The sequence below is a fragment of the Camelus dromedarius genome, chromosome 7 (genome assembly GCF_036321535.1).
Source record: "Camelus dromedarius isolate mCamDro1 chromosome 7, mCamDro1.pat, whole genome shotgun sequence".
NCBI lineage: Eukaryota > Metazoa > Chordata > Mammalia > Artiodactyla > Camelidae > Camelus > Camelus dromedarius.
Genome location: NC_087442.1, coordinates 81,758,180 through 81,779,488, shown reverse-complemented (window position 1 = coordinate 81,779,488; position 21,309 = coordinate 81,758,180). Strand labels below are relative to the sequence as shown.

At 46.4% G+C, this 21,309-nt stretch overlaps 1 protein-coding gene across 2 annotated transcripts; it reads left to right on the top strand.

Annotated features, from left to right (window-relative positions):
• Positions 1 to 1,794: 1,794 nt before the first annotated feature.
• INHBA (inhibin subunit beta A) lies at positions 1,795 to 20,476 on the top strand. 2 transcript variants are annotated; one of them, XM_064487722.1, is made up of 3 exons: positions 1,795 to 2,469; positions 4,965 to 5,558; positions 14,890 to 20,476. In XM_064487722.1, exons 2-3 carry the CDS (start codon positions 5,171 to 5,173, stop codon positions 15,768 to 15,770), a joined length of 1,269 nt encoding a protein of 422 aa, XP_064343792.1. In that variant the 5' UTR covers positions 1,795 to 2,469; positions 4,965 to 5,170; the 3' UTR covers positions 15,771 to 20,476. The 2 variants fall into 2 exon arrangements, with proteins under 2 accessions (XP_064343792.1, XP_010977376.2); XM_010979074.3 differs by lacking the exon at positions 1,795 to 2,469 and having other exon boundaries at positions 4,404 to 5,558.
• The last annotated feature ends 833 nt before the right edge of the window (positions 20,477 to 21,309 follow it).

The window sequence follows — 21,309 nt, the reverse complement described above, 5'->3', positions numbered from 1 at the left end:
GGCTTGGCCCGGACTCCAGCCCCGCGAGCCGGGCTCGAGCGGCGGCCGCATTCCGGCGTGATCCCTGGGAGCTGCCAGCAGGTGTTGCTCAAGGTACAGTAGCCGAGCGAGCGGCGGGACCGCAGGGCCGGGATGCGGGTGGGGGCGGCGGGAGCGGCGGGGGGAGGGGGCAGGAAGTGAAAGAGAAACCAACCCGAGGCAGGAACAGGAGATGCTTGTCAGGAGCTGGGCTGACCCGCTCCCCACCCCCGGGCCCTGGAGTTCGGCAGGGAAAAGATGATTGCCCGTCCAGAACGGTCGACCGAAGTTATTTTAACCTGCCTGCTTCCTCTCCCGCCCCCACCTTCACTTCCACGGAGTGAGGAGGCATTTCCAGGATGGCTCAGCTCCGAGGTTGGGGATTCAGGTAGCGAATGACATCACAGGCAGGTGGGCACTTCGGTGGCATCCGTGGCCAACGCGGTCTGAGTCACACCGAGAGGGTGGCTCTTCTGATGGGGGGCGGCGATGGGGGTGGGGCGCCGCAGGTTCCTGTGACACAGCCGTTAAGAGAGAGCCCCAGGCATCTCCGAAATCCCATCCCCTAGTATTTTCTGAGCACGTGCTTAACTCTGCAGTTGAGGATTGTGAAGCCCACTTTATAGATGAGCAGACTGAGGCCCGCGGTTAGCGGGTTAGTAAGCAGTGGAACCAGGGTCTCATCTGGGTGGGTGGGTGCTCCCGAACTCCTAAGCAGGGTGGTATTGCCAGGTCACCAGGGTTCATGAGCGGGGGAGGGGTGGGTTCAGATGTGCCCACACCCCCAGGGCCACTGCCGTCCTGGAGTCCCATCAGAAAAAGATGGGGAGGTTCCGTTCTTTATAGAGGGGTTGGGGCCATCCTTTTTAAAGTAATGGCAGGTTTGGAGTTAACCAACGCTGATCCCGTTTCTATCTTTCCTTCTCAGATTCCCTCTGTTCCTCTGCAACCTAATGATTTTATTTCCTACTTCATTTCTGCATATGCAGTTCTGCGAATGCCGCCCCTTACCCCAGATACAGCTCGGCAGCCACACTTTCTCTGTGTTTAGCCAAGGCAGACCCTCGTATCCAGACTTCTGGTGTCCTAAAGGAACCTGTTTTAACTACACATCAGGAGGCCAGCGTCTCTATATTTTGCCTGTAGGCACAGTGAAAAGTTTATTTTATGCATGTTAAATCCTGCCTACGAAACAACATATCTGGTCATATGGCTTTCATTAGCTCCCAATTTTGCACATTTTATTCAACTTGTCATGAGGACCCGGCTTAGGCTTCAGCTGTATTCCTGCAAACAACCCTTTCCCACCATCCTTCCTTCCTCCTGTGTTATTTCCCTGACTGGCTAACACGTCTCCCTCCCTCCCTCCCCCAAAAAACACCCTGACCAACTTAACTCCTCTTTCAAGAAATGGTCACTTCTTTTCATCAATCTCATGTTAGATTTGTAACAAGTTGGAAATCATAGAACTTGAAGTTCTGATAAAGAAGAATGATATATGAGGTTTTTGGTTTTCTGGGTTTTTTTTTTTTCTTTTTCTTTTCTTTTTTTTTTTTTTTTTTGCTAGTGAGGTTGAGATTCTAAGACTTGGGAAGGCTGCTTATAAAGTTCACTAGCAGAGAATGACTGTTTCCAAAGTTCTTGGTGATAAATGATTTATGAAGCAGGCATTCAATTTCAAGATGTAAAAGAATAGTGCAGGTCAGGATAGAAGACCATCTTCTTATGGTAGACACATATTTCCCCTTATTTCTCAATAAAATATCTTATGTAAAAAAAATAAGTTACTTGAGTTGCAAAATAATAGTGTAAGTCAGGGGAGGGGAAAACCATTCCCTCTGGGTATGCACAGTTATCCTCTTTTTTTTTTTTTTCCCTCCTTGAAATATCTTATTTAAAAAAGTAAAATCAGACTCTCTTATAAAGAGGACTGTGAATTTTCTTCCCCATCAGAAACAATAAAATACTTTGTAAATCGAGGCAACTCCATGAAGTAACAGATGTTTTATGTGAAGACATAAAAGTGAGCCCGGATCGAGGGAGAAGTGTGCGAGCCCTTGGTCAAAGAAAAGTTGTGAGTGGGACTCAATGAGATAGAGCTGTTCAGTTCCAGGATTTCTCTAAAGGGGAGTCTAGTCAGTCAGAGGTTTTTCACTGGCTTCAGTGATCACCCAGGACTGTCACGGCAGCCAAGAAAGGTTTTCCATTAGATAATGAGTTATGAAATATGTCTCACACTGGAAAAACCAGTCATCTGCTGATGTCATTCTGATGCTGACCAATCCCAAACAAAGCCCCAGCCCTCCTCTGCTTGACTGGTACCAATGTGTGACTGTACAAATGAGAAGTACAGTATAAAACTTCTCAGTGCCAACTCCATGAAGAGGAACCCGGACAGCTCTTGCCACAAGATACCGAGAGCCTGCTGGTGAAACAGAGAGGACCCGAAAGGTAATGCTTTTTAACTCTTTGCTTGTGAGCCCTTTCCATGCTCCTAGTCAGAACGATGAGCAGCAAAAATTACCAACTTATTGGCACTTCCATGCACATTGCGATCTGTACCTTTTTTTTTTTTTTTTTAATGTTTTCAGGCAAGTTAATGCTGCTTTTCCTCGTGGGGCATGCGAATAGATGATGTGTTTCTACCATCCATTCAGCACAGATACACAAGTACCTGTGCCAGAGAGAAAGCTAAGTTTTAAGTTACCTTCACAAGCAGGACATACGGGGAGCACACACAACCTTGCCTGCAGAGAGAGTCCATGTAATGATAACTTGCACTTGTCTGAATGCAGCCCTACGTGGACTCTCGAGTTGTTTGGAGTCATTAAATTTTTAGTTCTATTTCAGACTCTCTTGTAAAACTTAATTGCACTGCAAAATGCTTTGGGGACTGTATATGTGACGCCAAATAGGTAGATTAGGTTAAATATTCTATTTCAAAGATGTTTTATTAAGCAATTATTAACACAGACGTTCCTCCTTCCCCATTCTCTTTCACCATCCCCCACTAAAAAAAAAGTATTAGACTCTAGGGAATGTTGACAGTCTTAATAGCAGAGTAATCGATGTTCCTGGAGGTAAAATCCCAAAGGTGTTAGATGTCTGGTGACAGAGAAAGTCTGGCAGGCGGTTGCTTTAGAAAAAGGGGACAGGGTCTTCAACTCAGAAAAGTATGGTTCCCTTTGCAAACTGTAATTTTAACTTAGCATCACCCTTGTGTCACTCTCTTCCTCTCGCCCTCAGATCTGATGCTTGTAGTAATGACATTTCTTAACTTTTCCCACCCCAAGTGCATTGCTTAACTGTAAGGCTCTGAACACACTAGGTGTCAGATATACGCTGACTGTATCTACAGAAATGGAGAGGGCTTATGTGTGGGAAAGAAACCGAGAGGGAAGGAAAGCTTTAGCAGATGGACCTCTTAAAGATACTTCTGCAAGATAAAAGCAATAAGACAGAAAATGAAAAAAAGGGGGGGGGCAGGGAGTTGGGGGGAAGAAAATTAAAAAAAAAAAAACCCAAAACCTCAGAGAGGCATTGTTTAAAAATTCACATTTTTCTTTCTCTGTGAATGCTGAAATCCATGATGATTTCATCTGTGCTGTTCCTTGGAGAGCAAAAGAAGCCAGAAGCCATCAAGGGGCCAGTCTCTGAACAGACTGGTCCAGGATGGGGGTAGGGGGGCAGGCCGAACAAACTAGCACATGACAGAGAAAATCATTTGCCGATATATTTTAGAGATTCTTTCCCCATAGGACCAGTTATTCAAGTCAGCGGAGCCCACTATTTGTATAAAATAATGTGGGAAAGGCCAAATGAGTTTTGCATTTTATCTGTGAAGTCAGGGCCGGCGGTGGGTGAGTGTGTGTGTGCAGGGCAGAGGGGGGCGGCAGCTCAGGAGAGGGGACAGAGACACGCAGGATACAGGCATGTACAAGGCTGCCTGCCCGCCTGTGGATCTTGCAATGCCTGGCTGCATTTTGCAGTTGGGAAAAGTCGAGTGTATTATATGACCCCAAACAAAAGTTCTATTGCGCTCGCCCTCTGACCGCCTGCCAGCGGTGATGGCCCGGAACATTTAAATATGAATTAATGGGGGAGAAGGATGGTCGTCTGGATTCCCTTGGGCTGGAACCCTCCTCTGGTCCCAGTGGCCCGGTGGCCCCTTTTCACGACCTCCACTACCTGTCTGACCCCCTCCGGGGACCCCAAGCCCCACCTTAAGGGCCGGGGGCATCTGGGCACCGGAGGGGGCAGCCAGATAGGATGGAGGGGCGCAGGGGGGCAGACTGCCTGCATTTAGTCCTCCCTGTTGATTGAGACAGAGTGTTTCTTGGGGGTTTTCATTCCCCTCCAAAAGAGGAAGAAGGTGTAGCAAGGGGACTGGGCAGAGAAAGAAAGGAAAAAAAAGAAGAAGAAGAAGAAGAAATAGAACAAAATTAGAAGAATTTCTTTCGGAAGGGAAAGTGGAACTCCGGAGAGTGGTGATACTGGGAGAGAGGTGTGTGTGAGGGAGCAGGCAGTGAGCGGTAGGCAAGCTGCCTGTCAGCAAACGAGCTGAGCGGTCCCTCCCCTTCCTAATCACAGCCTTTACTCACAGACAAACTCCCTCCCTCTCTCATTCACTCACTCACTTAGGGCCAATCGCTCTCTCTCTCTCTCTCTTTCTCTCTCTCTCTCTCTCTCTCCCTCTCTCCCTCCCTCCCTTCCTCTCTCCCTCTCCCTGTCTCTCTTTCCCTCCCATCCTCTCTCTGTCTCTGTCTCCCCCCACCCTGTCTTTCCCTCCCTCCCTCCCTCCCTCCCTCTCTCCCTCCCTCCTTCTCTCTTACTCGGAGACAGTCAGAACTCTCCTCCCTGACAGCCACAAACCTACAGCCCTGACTGCATTCAGAGAGGGAACCTGCAAACCAAACTTCACAGAAAACTTTTTCTTCTTGTTCCAGAGCATTTGCTGAAGAGGAGAAGGGGGGAAAAAAAGCAACAAAAGCAACAACAACAACAACAACAAAAAAAAAAAACCAAAAAGGAGAGAGAGAGAGAGGAAAAAAAAAACAAAAAAAACAAAAAAAAACCCTGTGCGTGCGGGGGTGGGGGGGCAGGAAAACCAGGGCCTTTTCAAAGGACAATCACAACAACTTTCGCTGCCAACATGCCCTTGCTTTGGCTGAGAGGATTTTTGTTGGCGACTTGCTGGATTATAGTGAGGAGTTCTCCCACCCCAGGATCTGAGGGGCACGGGGCCGCCCCTGACTGCCCGTCCTGTGCACTGGCCACCCTCCCAAAGGATGTACCCAACTCTCAGCCGGAGATGGTGGAGGCCGTCAAGAAGCACATTTTGAACATGCTGCACTTGAAGAAGAGACCCGAAGTCACGCAGCCGGTACCCAAGGCGGCGCTTCTCAATGCCATCAGGAAGCTTCATGTGGGCAAAGTGGGGGAGAACGGGTACGTGGAGATAGAGGATGACATCGGAAGGAGGGCAGAAATGAATGAACTCATGGAGCAGACCTCGGAGATCATCACGTTCGCGGAATCAGGTGGGTCCCGGCGCTGGGGGTGGCGGGTCGGGGGAGGGGGGCACATTTCTTTTGACAGTCCTCGGAGGAACTTCTCTCCCTCTAGCTGTCCCCTGCCTGGGAAGGTCATGAGTTACTAGGGGACCGGAGCGGAGGGACCGAGGGGAGGCCGGAGACAACGGGGAGACGACCTCACAGGGCTGGCATCCTAGGCTGAGCCCTGGCGGGAGATGGCTAGCTTACACTTGCTAAACTCAGCCCCGCGCCCCGGAGGGAGCTCTCGGGCCAGTCTGGAGCGGCATGCAGGTCAGAGAGAGGCTCCCTCGCCCTGCCTGGGAAACCAGATCAGAGCAGCCGGAGGAAAGCCAAAAGCTGGGGCATTTGGGGGAGCTGAGGGAACCCTGAGGCTTCCGGACCCCATCCAAAGTTTGTACTGGGGGTCTGGGGGTGGCGAGCGCGGGATGGAGGTGGAATGGCACAGATGAAGTCATTGTCTTAAAAAAAAAAAAAAGGGACCCTTTTTTCTTTAAAAGTCCAATCAGGGGCCATCTCCGAGAAGCAGGGCATGTATATTAGTGACAGTCATTTTCACCTTTAGAAACTGCCTCTGAGAACACAGGCATCGCATTCTAGGCAGGGAAGAGCGACGTTGGGGCTGGGGGCGGGGGACAGATGACATTGAACCAGCAGACACTTTTGGAACACTGACTTTTGCTCTCTGAACTGAAAAAAAAAAAGAGTTTTGTTCTCTGTAAAGTTACTAAGAGCTCTCTGCCAAGGAATGCAACCTTGACAAAGTGCTCTCAGATACTGCACTGAGCCCTCAATCAGTCCTTAAGGGGAAGAACTTTAATAAGTAGATTCTAATCGTTGGCTCAGGACCACGCTAACCTGTTGGTGAAGAGAAAATTACCTGTCAAAAGTGCAGGCTGGAGACCCAGGGCCCGGGGGATTTTTTTTTTTTTACAGTTATGTGACGCAGATCCGTTTGCCTGTGGAGGAACCCCTGCACACCCAGGCACACAGATGTGTTAATACCGTGTCACTCTCATGGTAATGCCAGGCTAAGGAACTGTATCCCTTTGCCAAATCCATTTAGAAGGAATGCCATTGTTTTGTTTGCTAGAGCATATGGGCAGTAAAGTATGTGCCCGGACTCTCAGCATTGCTGGATGTAAAAGTTTGCCACAGACACTTAAGGCAACACTCAGAATTTCCAATCCTGAAAACCTGTTGACTCAGATGGTCTGGTTTCCAGAAAACCATGCGAGACCTGGGCACCCTGTGAGGGGGAGCAGAGAGCCTGCTGGCTGGCTGGCTTCCCCTCGTGGGAGAAGCCCGGGGTGTCCAGCGAGCTTTCCTCCTCAGACAGGCCACTTAGCTGTCTCACCAGAAGCTTCCTTTCTTTTCGAGAAGATCTGACTTTCTTCCCCTAGAGTTCTTCTTTGGATGCAGCCCCGAAGGCCACGGTACTTTGGACTTTACCTTTTGAAGCTGATGGAGGGAAAAAGAAGCTTGGGGTTCTCAAGTTATCACCCGGTTTTTCCCAACCCTTCCTGGCGGCAAAGGTGGGGAGGAAGTTGCTCCATGACATTGGGTCCTGAGCACCGAATGGGCTCCACTGGCCTAAGGGCTGGTCCCGCCCTGCCACAAAGGGACCCTGTATATGTTTTTATATCCCAGGGGCCACACAGAATGGCCTTGATTGCAGTTCACCCTCAGTTGGCTTCACCCACATCGCATGACCGGTAGACCTCTGCCTTTGGTCCTTTTTAACGCTACACCTGATGCTCGCAATACGCCCCGCGTTCTGACTTCCTCGGCTTGTCCAGCCAGTCACTCTCTTGGCACTGAGAGATTTTTGCAGTGAAACCGTTTGACTTTCTACATTCTTCCTTCCTTGTGGTCTTCATCTCAGCGCCAATCTTTTTCTCAGTTACATGAAATCTTGTCATTTTGGCGGGGGGTGGGGGGAGGGCAGCAGGCAACTTTTCTGGGAGGTGTTTAGTTTGAAAGAAATCGAGCAACTTTTTGAAAAGGCAGATTCATTTGACTCACAGGTTGACTGAAGTTTAAGGTCGGTAATGGAAACTCCTCCCGGTTGAGATGCACAACTTGACTTTGGGTGAGCTGCTGGAGTCTCAGAACAGGTTTATAATGTGTTCTTCTTTTCCTCGTTTGAGAAGTTTCACTCCTCAACTTCAAGTTGATGTAGTACGATTTCACAGAAAAGCATTGCAATGTGGACAGCCTGCTCTCCACGCAGGCTACTGTGTGAGAATTCTGCTGCTTTTTTGCTAACCCAGGAAAGAGATTTATCATTGGAATGATTGCAGTGGGTATACAAACATGTCTTGTTGCTTTTGGAATAATTCAACCTTAGTAATACTCGAACGACGTCAAATGTCAAGATTTTTGAGAGTAGCCAAAGGGATTCAGTTTTCTTTTCTTTATAAACATTTTTTTTGTTTTTTTTGGGGGGGGGTAATTCATATTTATTTATTTGCTTATTTTAATGGAGGTACTGGGGATTGAACCCAGGACCTCGTGCATACTAAGCATGCACTCTATCGCTGAGTTCTACCCTCCCCCTCCCTTCTCTTTTCTTTATAAGCCCCTCTGTACAGCATGGAATCTAGCCAGTAAATGTCACCTGTGTGCAGGTCACAGATCCTCACCCATCGATGCACCTTTCAGCCTCAAGATTCCTCAGTTAGGGGGTCATGTTTAATTGTCACCTCTACCCTCCATGACAGTTGAATAAGGCCAAGGTGTGGCCACAATAGTTGAGGGACTCCAAAATTTCACGTGCCTAGAGCTCTTTGAACTGAGTCTGTCACACTGTGCTCAGGTGCTCAGGTGCCTCAGCATCTTGGTAGAGCTGCCGAGTTGCTGTTGACTCAGCAGAAAAGAACTGCCCTCGGGCTCTCTGTGATGTATTCCAACAAGCAAAAAAATGACTTTCTTTTTATGTCTGTCTCCCAAGATAGCTCACCGAGGTTATGGCACTCTGCAAGGCTGGCAAAGGAATCCTCTGTTGTTTACTTTAACACCTTAGAGGAAAGAAGGGGTGGGTGGAGCCAAGCCAGCTCTCACTGTAACTGTCATCGAAGCTAAAATCAGTGGTCGTCTTGACTGCTGTATTTTATTTTACCTTATTTTGACTGATGACAATAGCTGGTCACTCAAAGCAAAGTATCATAACAACGTATGGTGGAGTCTCCAGATGCTGCCGAATTTATATGCTGATGTTGGTGATTAAGTTAGCAATGGATAGCACTCCTTGAAGAAAGGATAGGGTAAGAACTAAGCACCAAGAAAGAGAAGATGCTCACGTGGCCCAGGTGTCCATTGAAAGCAACATGTACTCTCCCCACTTGGAGGATTCTAGTTACAGACGACTTGGGTTAGAAATGTACCCAAACGTCCCCAAACAGGGGTCTAAGAAGGCTTGTTGAGATGACTGCTTGCCTCCACCCCACAAAAGCCGTCTCACGGTGGAGTTGACTCCCACCACTCCCATGCCAACCTTCTGAACTTTTCTGGGAGTTCAGCCTCGCTGAAAGGGTGTCCTGAGGGGGTTACACACTTTCTTCTCTGAATAGTGGGAAATGATCGGCCACAAGAGGGCGCGTTCCAAAGACTTTTGCTCCTTCACCAGATAATCTAGGGAAATGTAATTTCACCTACTGGAAGCCCCAGCCTGTATAGCGCCCTAATCTCGGTGATTATCAGTGCCCACCCCAACTTCCTCTCATCCTCCAGGGAAAGTTAGGATTTTATGGGATGGGAGGGACGTGACTACTTGTAACATGTTAAATGAGACAGAAGGAGAGGAGGTGGGAATTCTAGTGATACATGTGAACATTCCGGAGCTCTATGGAGGACCCAGGGGTGATCCATTTCAGAAGCAAACAAAGCCGAGTGTGGAGAAATGTGACCATGAATCATCAGCAACACTGATTTGCTCGCACATCTCTCCCTAATACGGCTGCCTGGGCTTTTACCAAAAAAATGTCCTCCGTCTCCCCTGATGTGGTTTCTAGTTTGCCTGTCTTATCAACCGTTTTTTCACCAGCGACAAATGACAAGTGACTTCGGACCGGGAGGAGAAAGTCTATTTATTTAACGCCTTGGGGGAACGGAGTGTACGGCTTTGGAGGACACGTTTGTTTTTGAACTGAGTGTGCAGAGAGATGTGGAGGAAAGATGTGAAAAGAGGTGGGTTTAGAGGTTTGGGCCTGTGAAGGAGGTGCGCTGGCGTGGGGGTAGGGAAGTGTCAGGGTCGAAATTCAGTTTTTGTATTTGGAAAACGGGGAACCATACCTTCCCAGGCACTTTTCGTGGAAACACGTATTTGTCTTGGCCCCTCTTCTGCTAAAATATACTCAGACACGATCTCTTAGCTTCAGACTCGATTGGTTCCTAGATCCAAACTCCAAAGTGTAAAAGTTCTCAGGGACTTTGGAAGAAGTCTCTGAAAGTCTGTGGGTTGAGCCTGAAGTTTTTTTTTTTTTTTTTTTTTTACTTCTTTTTACTTCTTTTAGGAACCGAAAATCCCTTTCTCTCTGAACATTTAATCTTTTTATCACCGTTTAAATGAAAGATGCCAGAATGTGGCTGAGCATTTACAAGTCAATAGCAGATCCAAAGAAAAGATATTAAGGCTAAAAAAAAAAATCAGTCAACATAATTTATGACCAAACTTGTAGATCTACTGCAGGCAAAACCCTCTGCTGTAGGTGAAAGGAGGCATAACCTTTAAGATCTTGCTTCTTTCTGCAGAAACCCCTGGAAACAGTCCAAATGCGAAGTTAGTGCTGCAGGGAACACACAGGCTGTAAATAGTAGCTCTGTATTTTCCCATCAGAGACTACACCATGCCCAGGCACAGGGGAACCTTGGTGAAGAATGGGAAACGAAAAGAATAGGTGCATTTTACAGGGAGGCTCCTGCCTCCTTCCCATGGTGTGTTTAAATCCTCCAGAAACTACAAGGCTCTTCCCATTAACAGTAGGAACTTAATTATTACCCACGTGGAGAAGGGCAGCATATTTTAAGCAGGACCCTGGGGAGGAAAACAAATCCTATCAAAAATGAAACATGCGTGTTAGCATTGCTTATTTCATTGGAGCTGTTCCTGCGCCCACAAACCTGAGATGCTGGAGGAAGGGGAGTGGGAGGAGGAGCATTTTGTAGCCCGGTGTGGGGGAGGGGAACCACCAGGGACTTGGCCGCTTAACCCTTGGCATGCCTGCCTCCTCAATGAGTGGGTGATCAAAAACATTTGAAAAATTCTGCAAGCATGAAAACAGAGGAAAACGTGCTTTCAGGTGTCTTCCCTTCCAGCTTCCAAAGACTCCCTTCAGTGCCTCCCGCCCAGCAACATTTCAGAGATGTTCCCTCTAAGGTGCAGTGAAACATCCCTGCTACCCATTTGTATGCACTTTTCCCTCTCCCTTTGGTATGTGTCCACCGAGCTCAGAGAGGTTTAAGTGCTGAAATATTATCACCCACATGGGTTTGCGTGGGACTTTCTTAGTGAATTACTCAGGCAGAGCAGGCTGTGATACAAGCCTTGCTCACAAGCCTCGGGAGGGAAAAAATAGCACAGAGGATGAAAAGAATATTATCAGAGAGTAGGTAATGAAAGGTTAGCAAAGCCACCAGCGATATCTAGTGAGGTGGGTAGCAGCGGAGGAACCCGGTGCACACCTGTATAAAGCTTCTGCTGTCCCTGCTCTCAAAGCACCATGGGAAGGCTTCATGCCAGGGTTTTATAGCAGGAGGTGTTTAAGCCAAACCTGAAACTGACTAGTAATTGATCCTAAACACCCCAGCCTTAGGCAACCTCCTTCCGTTTCTCTAGTTGCTGTGCGTAGAGGTGTGAGGACTGGAGCATCCTGAAAGCAATCCCTGCAGTAGAGCAGCCTGTCTCAGGTGAAACACAGATCAAGCGAATATAACCCAGAGACTACTTATATTTTTCATGCCCAAGAAGTGTAAGGGTTGTAGTCTCTTTCTGAAACCTACAGCCCTGCTAAATATGAATTGCATCTCAGCGTCTAAGCTGTCTCCTTCTCCCCACCCCCTTCTGCCATGAAAGCTAGATGTAAAAGGAAAGGAAAAGGCACTGCTTGATTAGTCAGAATGCAATAGAACTTTGAAAATGTACCTGCATAAGAGGTAGACTTTAGGAAGCTTGGAATCTCTCTGTCTTCCCCCTGTTCTCCTGAGCATTATGGCAACAGCATTTTCATGAAATTGGATCTCGTTTGTTTTTTTTTTCCCCCTGATAAAATATCGTGCAATATACAAATAGCAGTTCCAGAAATGGACACCAGGAGAAGGAGGCGACAGGCATGTCAATTAGTAGGGGGAAATTCCAAATGTCAGAAATACGGGGGAGAGCCCCAGCACGCAGGCAATGGATGCAAATACAGGGAACGGAGTCTTTCTGCTCAGATCATTAAACCGATGCATATATCAGCGCTGTGCCTCTCCCCAGTACGCAGGCGTTGCCGTGCAGTTAATTACCAGCCAGGACCAGGATGAAAGTCATTTTATGATGACTCTCTGATCCTAATATAACAGCACCTGACAGATTGAGCCCCCTCTAATGAGTACTGTCTTTGTACAATCCTCTCTCAGGGACACTAAATCATTCGCTTCCAAGTACAGCTGCCTGTGAAGAAGGGGTGGGGCTAGATCGCGCACTGGAAACCAGCTCTTGTGAAATGTGGGGCTGCCCTGTAGGCTGTCCCGGAAGCAGGGGGCCTTGGCCTTGGCCTCACTGACCCTTCAGAGGCAGTTTTCCTGTGCTCTCACTTGTACAAGTCGGCCAGTTAGCATCTCACCACCTCCTCTCAGCATCTGAAGACTTTTCTGGACTTTATTCAAGGAAAGTCCAATGTGTGCAGGCCCCCAGGGCCACCTGGACCCTCTCTTGACCCGGGGAGGGGGGACCATCTCTCTTCACCCGCAGCCCCAGCTGTCAAGCATGGGTACAAGCAGAGAAGAGCCTGTGGATTCAGTTCCCTGAAACCCAGAGGGCTCTCCAGCCTGGGGGCAAGCCGGACTCTCTCGTTTCACACTCTTTCCTAGAAAAACAAAACAAAACCTCGTGCCCTCTGGCTTCTCTAATTTAGCAGCTACTATCTCTCTGTCTTCACAGGGGCACCCTGTGTGGTTTAGGGTTTCAGAAGCTGGCCCGCTCAGAGGCAGAAGGGGGAACAGCAGGCAGCTTGTTAACATTCTCCGCAGGGCAGGGCGGATGTGGGGGCCGTTAGCTCCTCCAGGCCGGTTAGCAGAGGCTGGGGCAGCTCCCGGCAGCCTTTTCCTCTGGTCTTGGGAGGACCCTACGACCTGAAATCCACTGCCGGTTGTCTGTTTAGACTTCAGTGGTTAAGCTCTCCTTCCTGGACCCTTCTCTTCTGCTTTCTTAAAAGACAAACAGTAAAAAACACCGCCCTCCCCCTGCCACCAATTTTCAGCAAAGGAGAATACTAGATTCACGTTTTGAAAAAAAGTCATCATGCTTCCTAAAAAAAGACAGTTTCCCCCTCTAACTGCTCTCCGCTCTGGTGAGCTAATCACAAACCCAGCTTTATGATTCATTGCGGCTCCTGCCATAGATGCAAGGTCGGGTCACAGGAACTCCCCGCACTACGACCACCGCCAGCAGGGCCAGCATCCTCCCAAGATTAGACAGAGATGCCCCAGAACGTTTCCCATACAGACGCAGCCCATCTCAGCCCTGGCCTCAGTGAATTTACCACTATCACAATCACAGTGTGCAGAGCGTGTTAAATTAAGAACAGAATCTACAGCTCGCCGTGCTCAGAAAAGCCTGCTTTCTGCTGCAGAGAACTTGAAACTGTGCCTAAAATTTATAGTACTGTAAACTTCTCGGGGCTGAGAGTGATAAGTAGGGCTGGATTTCCGTTAGCTATAGAACTCCAGGCAGGGAGACACCCCCCTCCCCAACCAGGGAATTGCAAGTTCTAAGATGAACTTTCAGATTGTTCTCGGATTTGTCCTCAGCATGCATGTGGTCAGGCAGTCGGAACCAGGTACACGCAGGTGGCGGGCGTGAAAAGAGGACCAAGTCGTAGAAGTGGAAATGAGGGACAATATTTAATCAAGCAAAGAATTGCAGTCTGGATACCTGCTCCTTCCAGTAAATGTTGTTGCATGAATACAGGTGCTTGTGGAAAGAGACGGAAATGGATGACTTTCTAATTTTAGAGTCAGGCAAGAACTGAGTGGCCCCTGAATCCCACTGCCCCGCCGATGTTGGGATTTCCGCTTTCCTTTATTTGGGCTCATTAAGCTGCATTCAAAAGGGAAGGAGACAAAAATGGGGGCTGCAGAGGGAGGAGATGGGTCTCTTAATGGAACATAACTCCATGCAAGGATGCCTCCATTTGTTGAGAAGGGAGCAAGTAATTGTCTGCTTTCTGATAAATCCTGAGCTGTGACAGTGAATGAGTAGACAGGAGCTCAAACCTGCTGATGTGTGGCTGGACCACGAGGACGGGGCAGTGAGGGATAGCCGGAGACCAGGTGGAGTGCAGAGTTCTGGGCAGTTTGTTTTATCCTGAGGGTGATGGGGACTCAGTCAAGGACTAGAAGGGAAGGAATCAGTGACAGGAGCAGATCCACCTTTGGGAAAGATCCCTCTACCTGCTTAACGGAGAAATGATGGGAGAGAGGCCTGGCTCCACGGTGGCCTGACTGTTTGAACAGAAAAGAAATGCGTCGTTGTGTGGGGTTAATAGTATCCCACAGCCCGCGACAGCTTACGGTGTGTTTTCATCTCTGTTATCCCATTGGCTCCTTCTGAACCTCTGGGATAGTGGGTCCATGCCTTTATGTCATTCTCATTCTGCAGAAGATGAAACTAAGATTCAGCAGTCAGACAGTCAACAGACACACTCAGATCTGGACGCTCTGCTTTCTAGAGCAAGAGTGGACAAACTTTCTCTGGAAAGGGCCAGAGAGTAAAGAACTTAAGGTTTGTGGGCTAGACGGACTCCATCGCAGCTAGTCAACTCCAAGTTCTAGTCCAAAAGCAGCCACAGGCAACGTGAAAGGAGTGAGCCTAGCTGTGGTCCGCTAAAACTTTCTGGGCGCGGAAGTTTAAATTTCCTAGAATGTTCACATGTCACAGTATACTGTTTTTCATCAACCATGGCAAATTATTAAAAGCGTTCTTAGGATCCGTGGGCCTTCATTTACACGGCCGGGCTGGAGATGGTCTGTAACAGAGGCTGAAATTGGGGGAGTGGCCCGGAACGCCGGAAACTAACAGTGTCCCTGCTCTCTCTTGTGTGCTGTGTTTCGTCCTCAGGCACAGCCAGGAAGACGCTGCACTTTGAGATTTCCAAAGAAGGCAGTGACCTGTCCGTGGTGGAGCGTGCGGAAATGTGGCTCTTCCTGAAAGTCCCCAAGGCCAACAGGACCAGGACCAAAGTCACCATCCGTCTCTTTCAACAGCAGAAGCACCCGCAGGGCAGCTCGGACGCGGGGGAGGAGGCCGAGGAAGTGGGCTTCGCGGGGGAGAGGAGTGAAGTGTTGATGTCGGAGAAGGCGGTGGATGCGCGCAAGAGCACGTGGCACATCTTCCCCGTCTCCAGCAGCATCCAGCGGTTGCTGGACCAGGGCCGGAGCTCCCTGGACATTCGGATTGCCTGCGAGCAATGCCACGAGACGGGCGCCAGCCTGGTGCTCCTGGGCAAGAAGAAGAAGAAAGACGAGGAGGGGGAGGGGAGGAGGCGGGACGGAGAAGGCGGGGACGAGGAGAAGGAGCAGTCCCACAGACCTTTCCTCATGCTGCAGGCCCGCCAGTCTGAAGACCACCCTCACCGGCGCCGGCGGCGGGGCCTGGAGTGTGACGGCAAGGTCAACATCTGCTGTAAGAAACAGTTCTTTGTCAGTTTCAAGGACATCGGCTGGAACGACTGGATCATCGCGCCCTCCGGCTACCACGCCAACTACTGCGAGGGTGAGTGCCCCAGCCACATAGCGGGCACGTCGGGGTCCTCGCTCTCCTTCCACTCGACCGTCATCAACCACTACCGCATGCGCGGTCACAGCCCCTTCGCCAACCTCAAGTCGTGCTGTGTGCCCACTAAGCTGAGACCCATGTCCATGCTGTACTATGACGATGGGCAGAACATTATCAAAAAGGACATCCAGAACATGATAGTGGAGGAGTGCGGGTGCTCGTAGGGCGCCCCGCCCCGGGGTGGGGGTGGGGGTGGGGGGGGGGCGGGAAGGGAGCAAGACGGTCCGGAGCAGACAGTGGCAACGCCAAGACGTGTTTAAGGTTTCTGACTTAAACAACCAGAAAAATAGAAATTTAAAAAACAAAAAAACAAAAAACAGAAAACAAAAAAAAACTAAAAGCAAAACCTGAAACAGATGAAGGATGATGCGGAAAAATTCCTTAGCCAGGGCTCAGAGATGAAGCAGTGAAGGAGATGGGAATTGGGGTGTGTGGGGAGGGGGGGTGCGGAGGGAGAATGGGGTACCCTTCACTCGTTCCTCCAGCATCCAAGTGGTGACCGCAGTTGCTCGAACGGGAATATTCGGGAAGACTGTCCTCTCCTTTTCAGTTCCCTTTCAGTGTGAGCCTCGAAGTCAGCTGGTCGAGTCTGCAGTCATGTGGGCTGGCACAACCCAAGTAGCGTCTAGAAAGCCATGAGTTTGAAAGGGCCAGTTATAGGCACTTTCCCACCCAGTAACCCAGGTCATAAAGTATATCTGTGTGACCCTCTCTCTGTGTACATCAGCCCATGCGCACACATGAAGACACACACACACACAGACACACACGTGGATGCACACAGACATACACACCACCCAGCAACACATACACACACAGAGGCATTTCCACAGACGCACACACATGCACACACATTCTGGTAAAAGAACTCTAGTGTGCAGGTGGTCACATCTTCTTTCTGCACCATTTCTGCAACAAAACAAAACCAACATTAAAAAAAAAATTGAGAACAAGAATGGGAAGATTGAAAGATCAAGGGAAAAAGAATCCCCAGTTACATTTCGTTAAGGTGCTTATGATCTTAGAACTATGCAACCTAATAGGTTTGAAACTGTTTACCTGAGAGAGAAAAAAAGAGACACTTTTTTTGTATTGGAAGTAACCTGAATTAATTTTTATTTTCTTCAAGGAGAGATACTTGAAAGGAATATGTTTGTCCATCTGTTGGATCCAAACATTTCTATATTTTGTAAATGTTGTTTTTTTTTTTTTTTATCGTTTACTATTTGCACTACAATGGTGTTTGACCTGTCTAATCCTTATTTAACTAGTATTTTCTTTGGGTGGGGGGTGGGAGGGGGGTTAAGAGCTGCACTTAATGTGAGCTATAAAAAAAAAACTGCTACAGCACACAAAATAGCTATTTTTATTATTATAATTATAATTATTATTATTATTTTGTACCTTAAAAAAATAGACACATACACCAAAGACATTTGTGTGAGCCTTTAAACAGTCTGTCTGTGATTGGTTATCATTCACCATCAGTGAGTCAGGGGTTGGGATTCAAGGTTGCGGAGGGTAGATTGGGTTCAGGCTTAAAAGACCTGAGAGGTTTGGTTTGTGACTCCTTTTACGTTCATGAAACAGGACATTTCATACTGGATGGACAGTCGTACACTGTTGGGTTTCAAGTTCAACGGGATTCATGGGGCGCTCCATGCTTGTATGTGTATATATACAGTGCTTTGTACACATGCATGTCTGTGTGTATGTATACGTGTGTCGCATCGTGTCCATACACAGTTTAAGCACTTCAGACTGTCATTTTTTTAATGTTCTTAAAAGCAATGAATGTTTGTGTGCAAAAACACAGTATTTTTAAGAAGGATAGGCTCTAGTTTTCGCTTTTACTCTGAACTAGGTGGGCACATTTCAGAAATTTGGATGGGAAAAAAAGCCTGGAAATTCCAGTGACTGTTCAGCAAGACCCTCTTTCGTTGTACAGGGATTGAATTCCCTCCTCTTTTTTGTCCTTCATCCCCATCCTACAAGTTACTCCCTGCAGGGAAAACAAAACAGGAAACTCGTGTTCATCATGGCTCTAGGCTGATTTTATTTTATTTTATTTTTTTGGATGATGTATTTATTATCTATTGGAATCAATCTTAAATAAGAAGCTTTTTCAGAAAAAAAAAAAAAGATGGAATCTTTAGGCCAGAATAAAAGAGATGAGTGCATTTTCAAAATTTGTTTCTTTTTATGATTAAGGTTTGGTTGTGAGAAATATTACCTGCACAGCTGGGCTAAGTCATGTTGTCACTAGTTAAAAGATAAATAATTTTGGAGAAGTTGTTAAGAGTGGGGGTAAGGAAGAAAACAGGAAACTGGGAGAGGGGCAGGAGTAAAAATCCCTAATATTTTAATTTGCAGCCAAAACTCTTGATTTGTAAGTTGGTTATGTATTGATTCAGTTGCAAAAAGGAAAAAAAAACAAAATAACTTTGTTTTATAAATATAGAAGTACGTGCTTAAAGCTAAATTTTTACTAACTTATTCTACAGTATTTAGCTTGGCTAGAACAGGTAATAAGTTACCCATTATGTGCTTTTTAAAACACAGAGCTTTATTTGTACTGACTTGTTTGAAGTTTGCAAAAATTGGAAAAAAAAATTGTCCAGTGGGGAAAAATTACATTCATCAGTATTTTGTAAAATATTGAAGCTTTCAGCCCTTTGTCAGTCAGTTCATAGATTTTTTTTTAAATTAATAGTAGAAAGCTAAAATATCAATGAGAAACCAAATATTACAAAAGGTGGTTTAGTTCTTGAGAAATAGATCGAATCATGATGTTCTAGTGCTAGGCTGTCTGCAGGCAGATCACTTTAATGTCTTTACCTGGCCAATACTTAATACATGCTGGAGGTCCACCCTTTGTTATTGTGGGAAATCCCACCCTGATGCATGAGAGTGAATTCCCATTAAGTGTGAGAGGGAGAGCAAACATCGTTGGTACTTACTTCCTCGCTCTTAACCAGTGACAAGGAAGTCGTGCAGCGGGGAAAGATGGGCGTGGCCAGGAAAGTTTTAAGGAGAGGAGACGATGGCGAGGTTCAAACTTTGCCAATGTTCATGAAAAACTTTGAGGATCTCTTGAACTGCCTCTCATTTGGCACCGGAACTAACAGAACTTAATGAAAATAGCATGGGAAACCAAGTCCTGGTTCACTGTGTGGTAGCAGAGATGGCCAAGGCAGTGGACACAGTGGGAAGAGGCTGAAAAAACAGCTGACCCTCCGTGTGTGGCTCTCATTCATCTCAAAGGTGTCTGCCATCCACGACGGCCTTTAAATCCTTGACATATTGAGGGTAAGATGGGGTCTGATGAGTGGCCATGGTAATGAGAAGCAGAGCTAAATGAAATTCCACATGACAGTATTTTAATGGGATGATTTCATTTAAATTACACATCCCCACACTTGAACCAAAATATGTCATTAAATGTATACAGCTTTGAAATAGAATTATTAACTGCTACTATCTTTAATAATCTTGGAGGTTACACCGCCTCATGAAAAGCCACACTTTTCATGGAGTAGCATGAGGTCAAAAGAAACAGCTTTTAAATTCTATCCACTTTGGGTCTTCATTGTCTGTGTCCCTCAGATAAGTGTGGTTCCATCTGGCCTTTGCATCTCTCTTTCTGTAGGGCTAATCTCTAGGCTGTTAAAAATCTTCCCACACTAATCTTAAAAGCTCTGAAAAGCATGTGTCCCCAAATATTTTTTAAGAATAATAACTCTTTTATAGATTGGATTGACATTTCTTTTCTGTTTCTTTTTTTTTTTTTTTCCAAAAAGTAAGATGAACACTGAGTTGGGATTTTCGTGTCCCTGAAGACCAACCCATTTCATGCTTATTTAAGATTGATTCCACACTCCGATTTTAAGGAGAGTGCCCGCATTCTCCTCTTACAGCAAGTGAATTTCTTTTTTCACCCTAGTGGGATTGGACCTCAAGGTGATTCTAAAAAACAGAGAACGAAATGCTCCAGTTGTATTAAGCTTAGATTCAAATGATCATGTTCACTTGAAAAAATGATTTCCTGTGGGCCTTTTGGCAACCTCCCTTTTTAATATAGAGAAAACCTTAGTCACCCTGAAAACCTACACAATAAATGGAACTTGTGGATGTGGGCAGAAGGTTTGGGGGTGGACATCGTAAGTGTTTAAATTAAACCCTTTATCACTGAGAAGCTGTTGTATGGGTCAGAGAAAATGAATGCTTAGAAGCTGTTCACATCTTCAAGAGCAGAAGCAAGCCACGTGTCTCAGCTATATTATTATTTATTTTTTGCTCGTAAAGTGAATCATTTCTTCTGTATTAATTTCCACTTGGTTTTACCCTCTATTTAAATGCTTTGAGAAACAGTGCATTGACAATGGGTTGATATTTTTCTTTAAAAGAAAAATATAATTATGAAAGCCAAGATAATCTGAAGCCTGTTTTGTTTGAAAACTTTTTATGTTCTGTGGTTGATGTCGTTTGTTTGTTTGTTTGTTTGATTTTGATTTTGATTTTTTTTTTTTTTTTTGGCATCCTACATGCAGTTCTTTAACCAATGTCTGTTTGGCTAATGTAATTAAAGTTGTTAATTTATATGAGTGCATTTCAACTATGTCAATGGTTTCTTAATATTTATTGTGTAGAAGTACTGGTAATTTTTTTTATTTACAATATGTTGAAAGAGATAACAGTTTGATATGTTTTCATGTGTTTATAGCAGAAGTTATTTATTTCTATGGCATTCCAGCGGATATTTTGGTGTTTTTGAGGCATGCAGTCAAATATTTTGTACAGTTAGTGGACAGTATTCAGCAACGCCTGATAGCTTCTTTGGCCTTATGTTAAATAAAAAGACCTGTTTGGGATTTATTATTTTTATTTTTTTTGTCTTATTGGGTTTCCAAGATCCACCCCCCCCACACACACACATATTGCTACGTCCTTTGCTGGGTGATAATTTCACTTCTACTGTAATTATCTGGAAGAGTATGAGAAACAGATTGAATGGGAGAGAGAGGGCAAAAGCTGGAAGTAAGAGAGCTTGGAAAAAGAATACATATTGCTGTGGCAGAGGTTTTAAAAGGCTCAGATACTTGGACCAGCAATATTTATATTTTAATCATTTGGTTAATTTCCCGTTTCTCAATGGGAAAACTCTTGTAGTGGCAAGTAACACGAAATAGAGACATTCCTTCCTTCCCTCCCTCCCACCTTCTTTCCTTCCCTCCATCCCACCTTCTTTCCTTCCCTCCATCCCTCTTCCTTCTTTCCTTCTCTTCAGCTCCTTCTTCCTCCTTTTCTTTTCTGGATAGAAAACTGAGATGGCATGGGACCATGAGGGCTTGAAAACTACGTGCATAGGAAAGAAAAGTGTTGGGACAGACCGGACCAATTTGGAATCGCACAAGTATGGTCAGTAATGAATCGATGGTACTCCCTTTTCTTCTAGGGTTTTTCTTTAGTATCTGCGCTCATCCCAGAGATTGTATGGAGAAACTTAACGTCTGTAAATCCCCGTGTCCCAGGCATCGTCTTATCTGCTGCTCCCATTTCATTGTCTTAACCGAGAACAGTAGATATGGGTAACTCTGCTTTTGCCGATGGATCTGAGCTATGGTTAAGTAACATTAATTAGAACTAGGATTCCAATCAAGCTCTGTTTTCAAGTTGAAAGTTAATTTTTTTTTCTTTGCTATT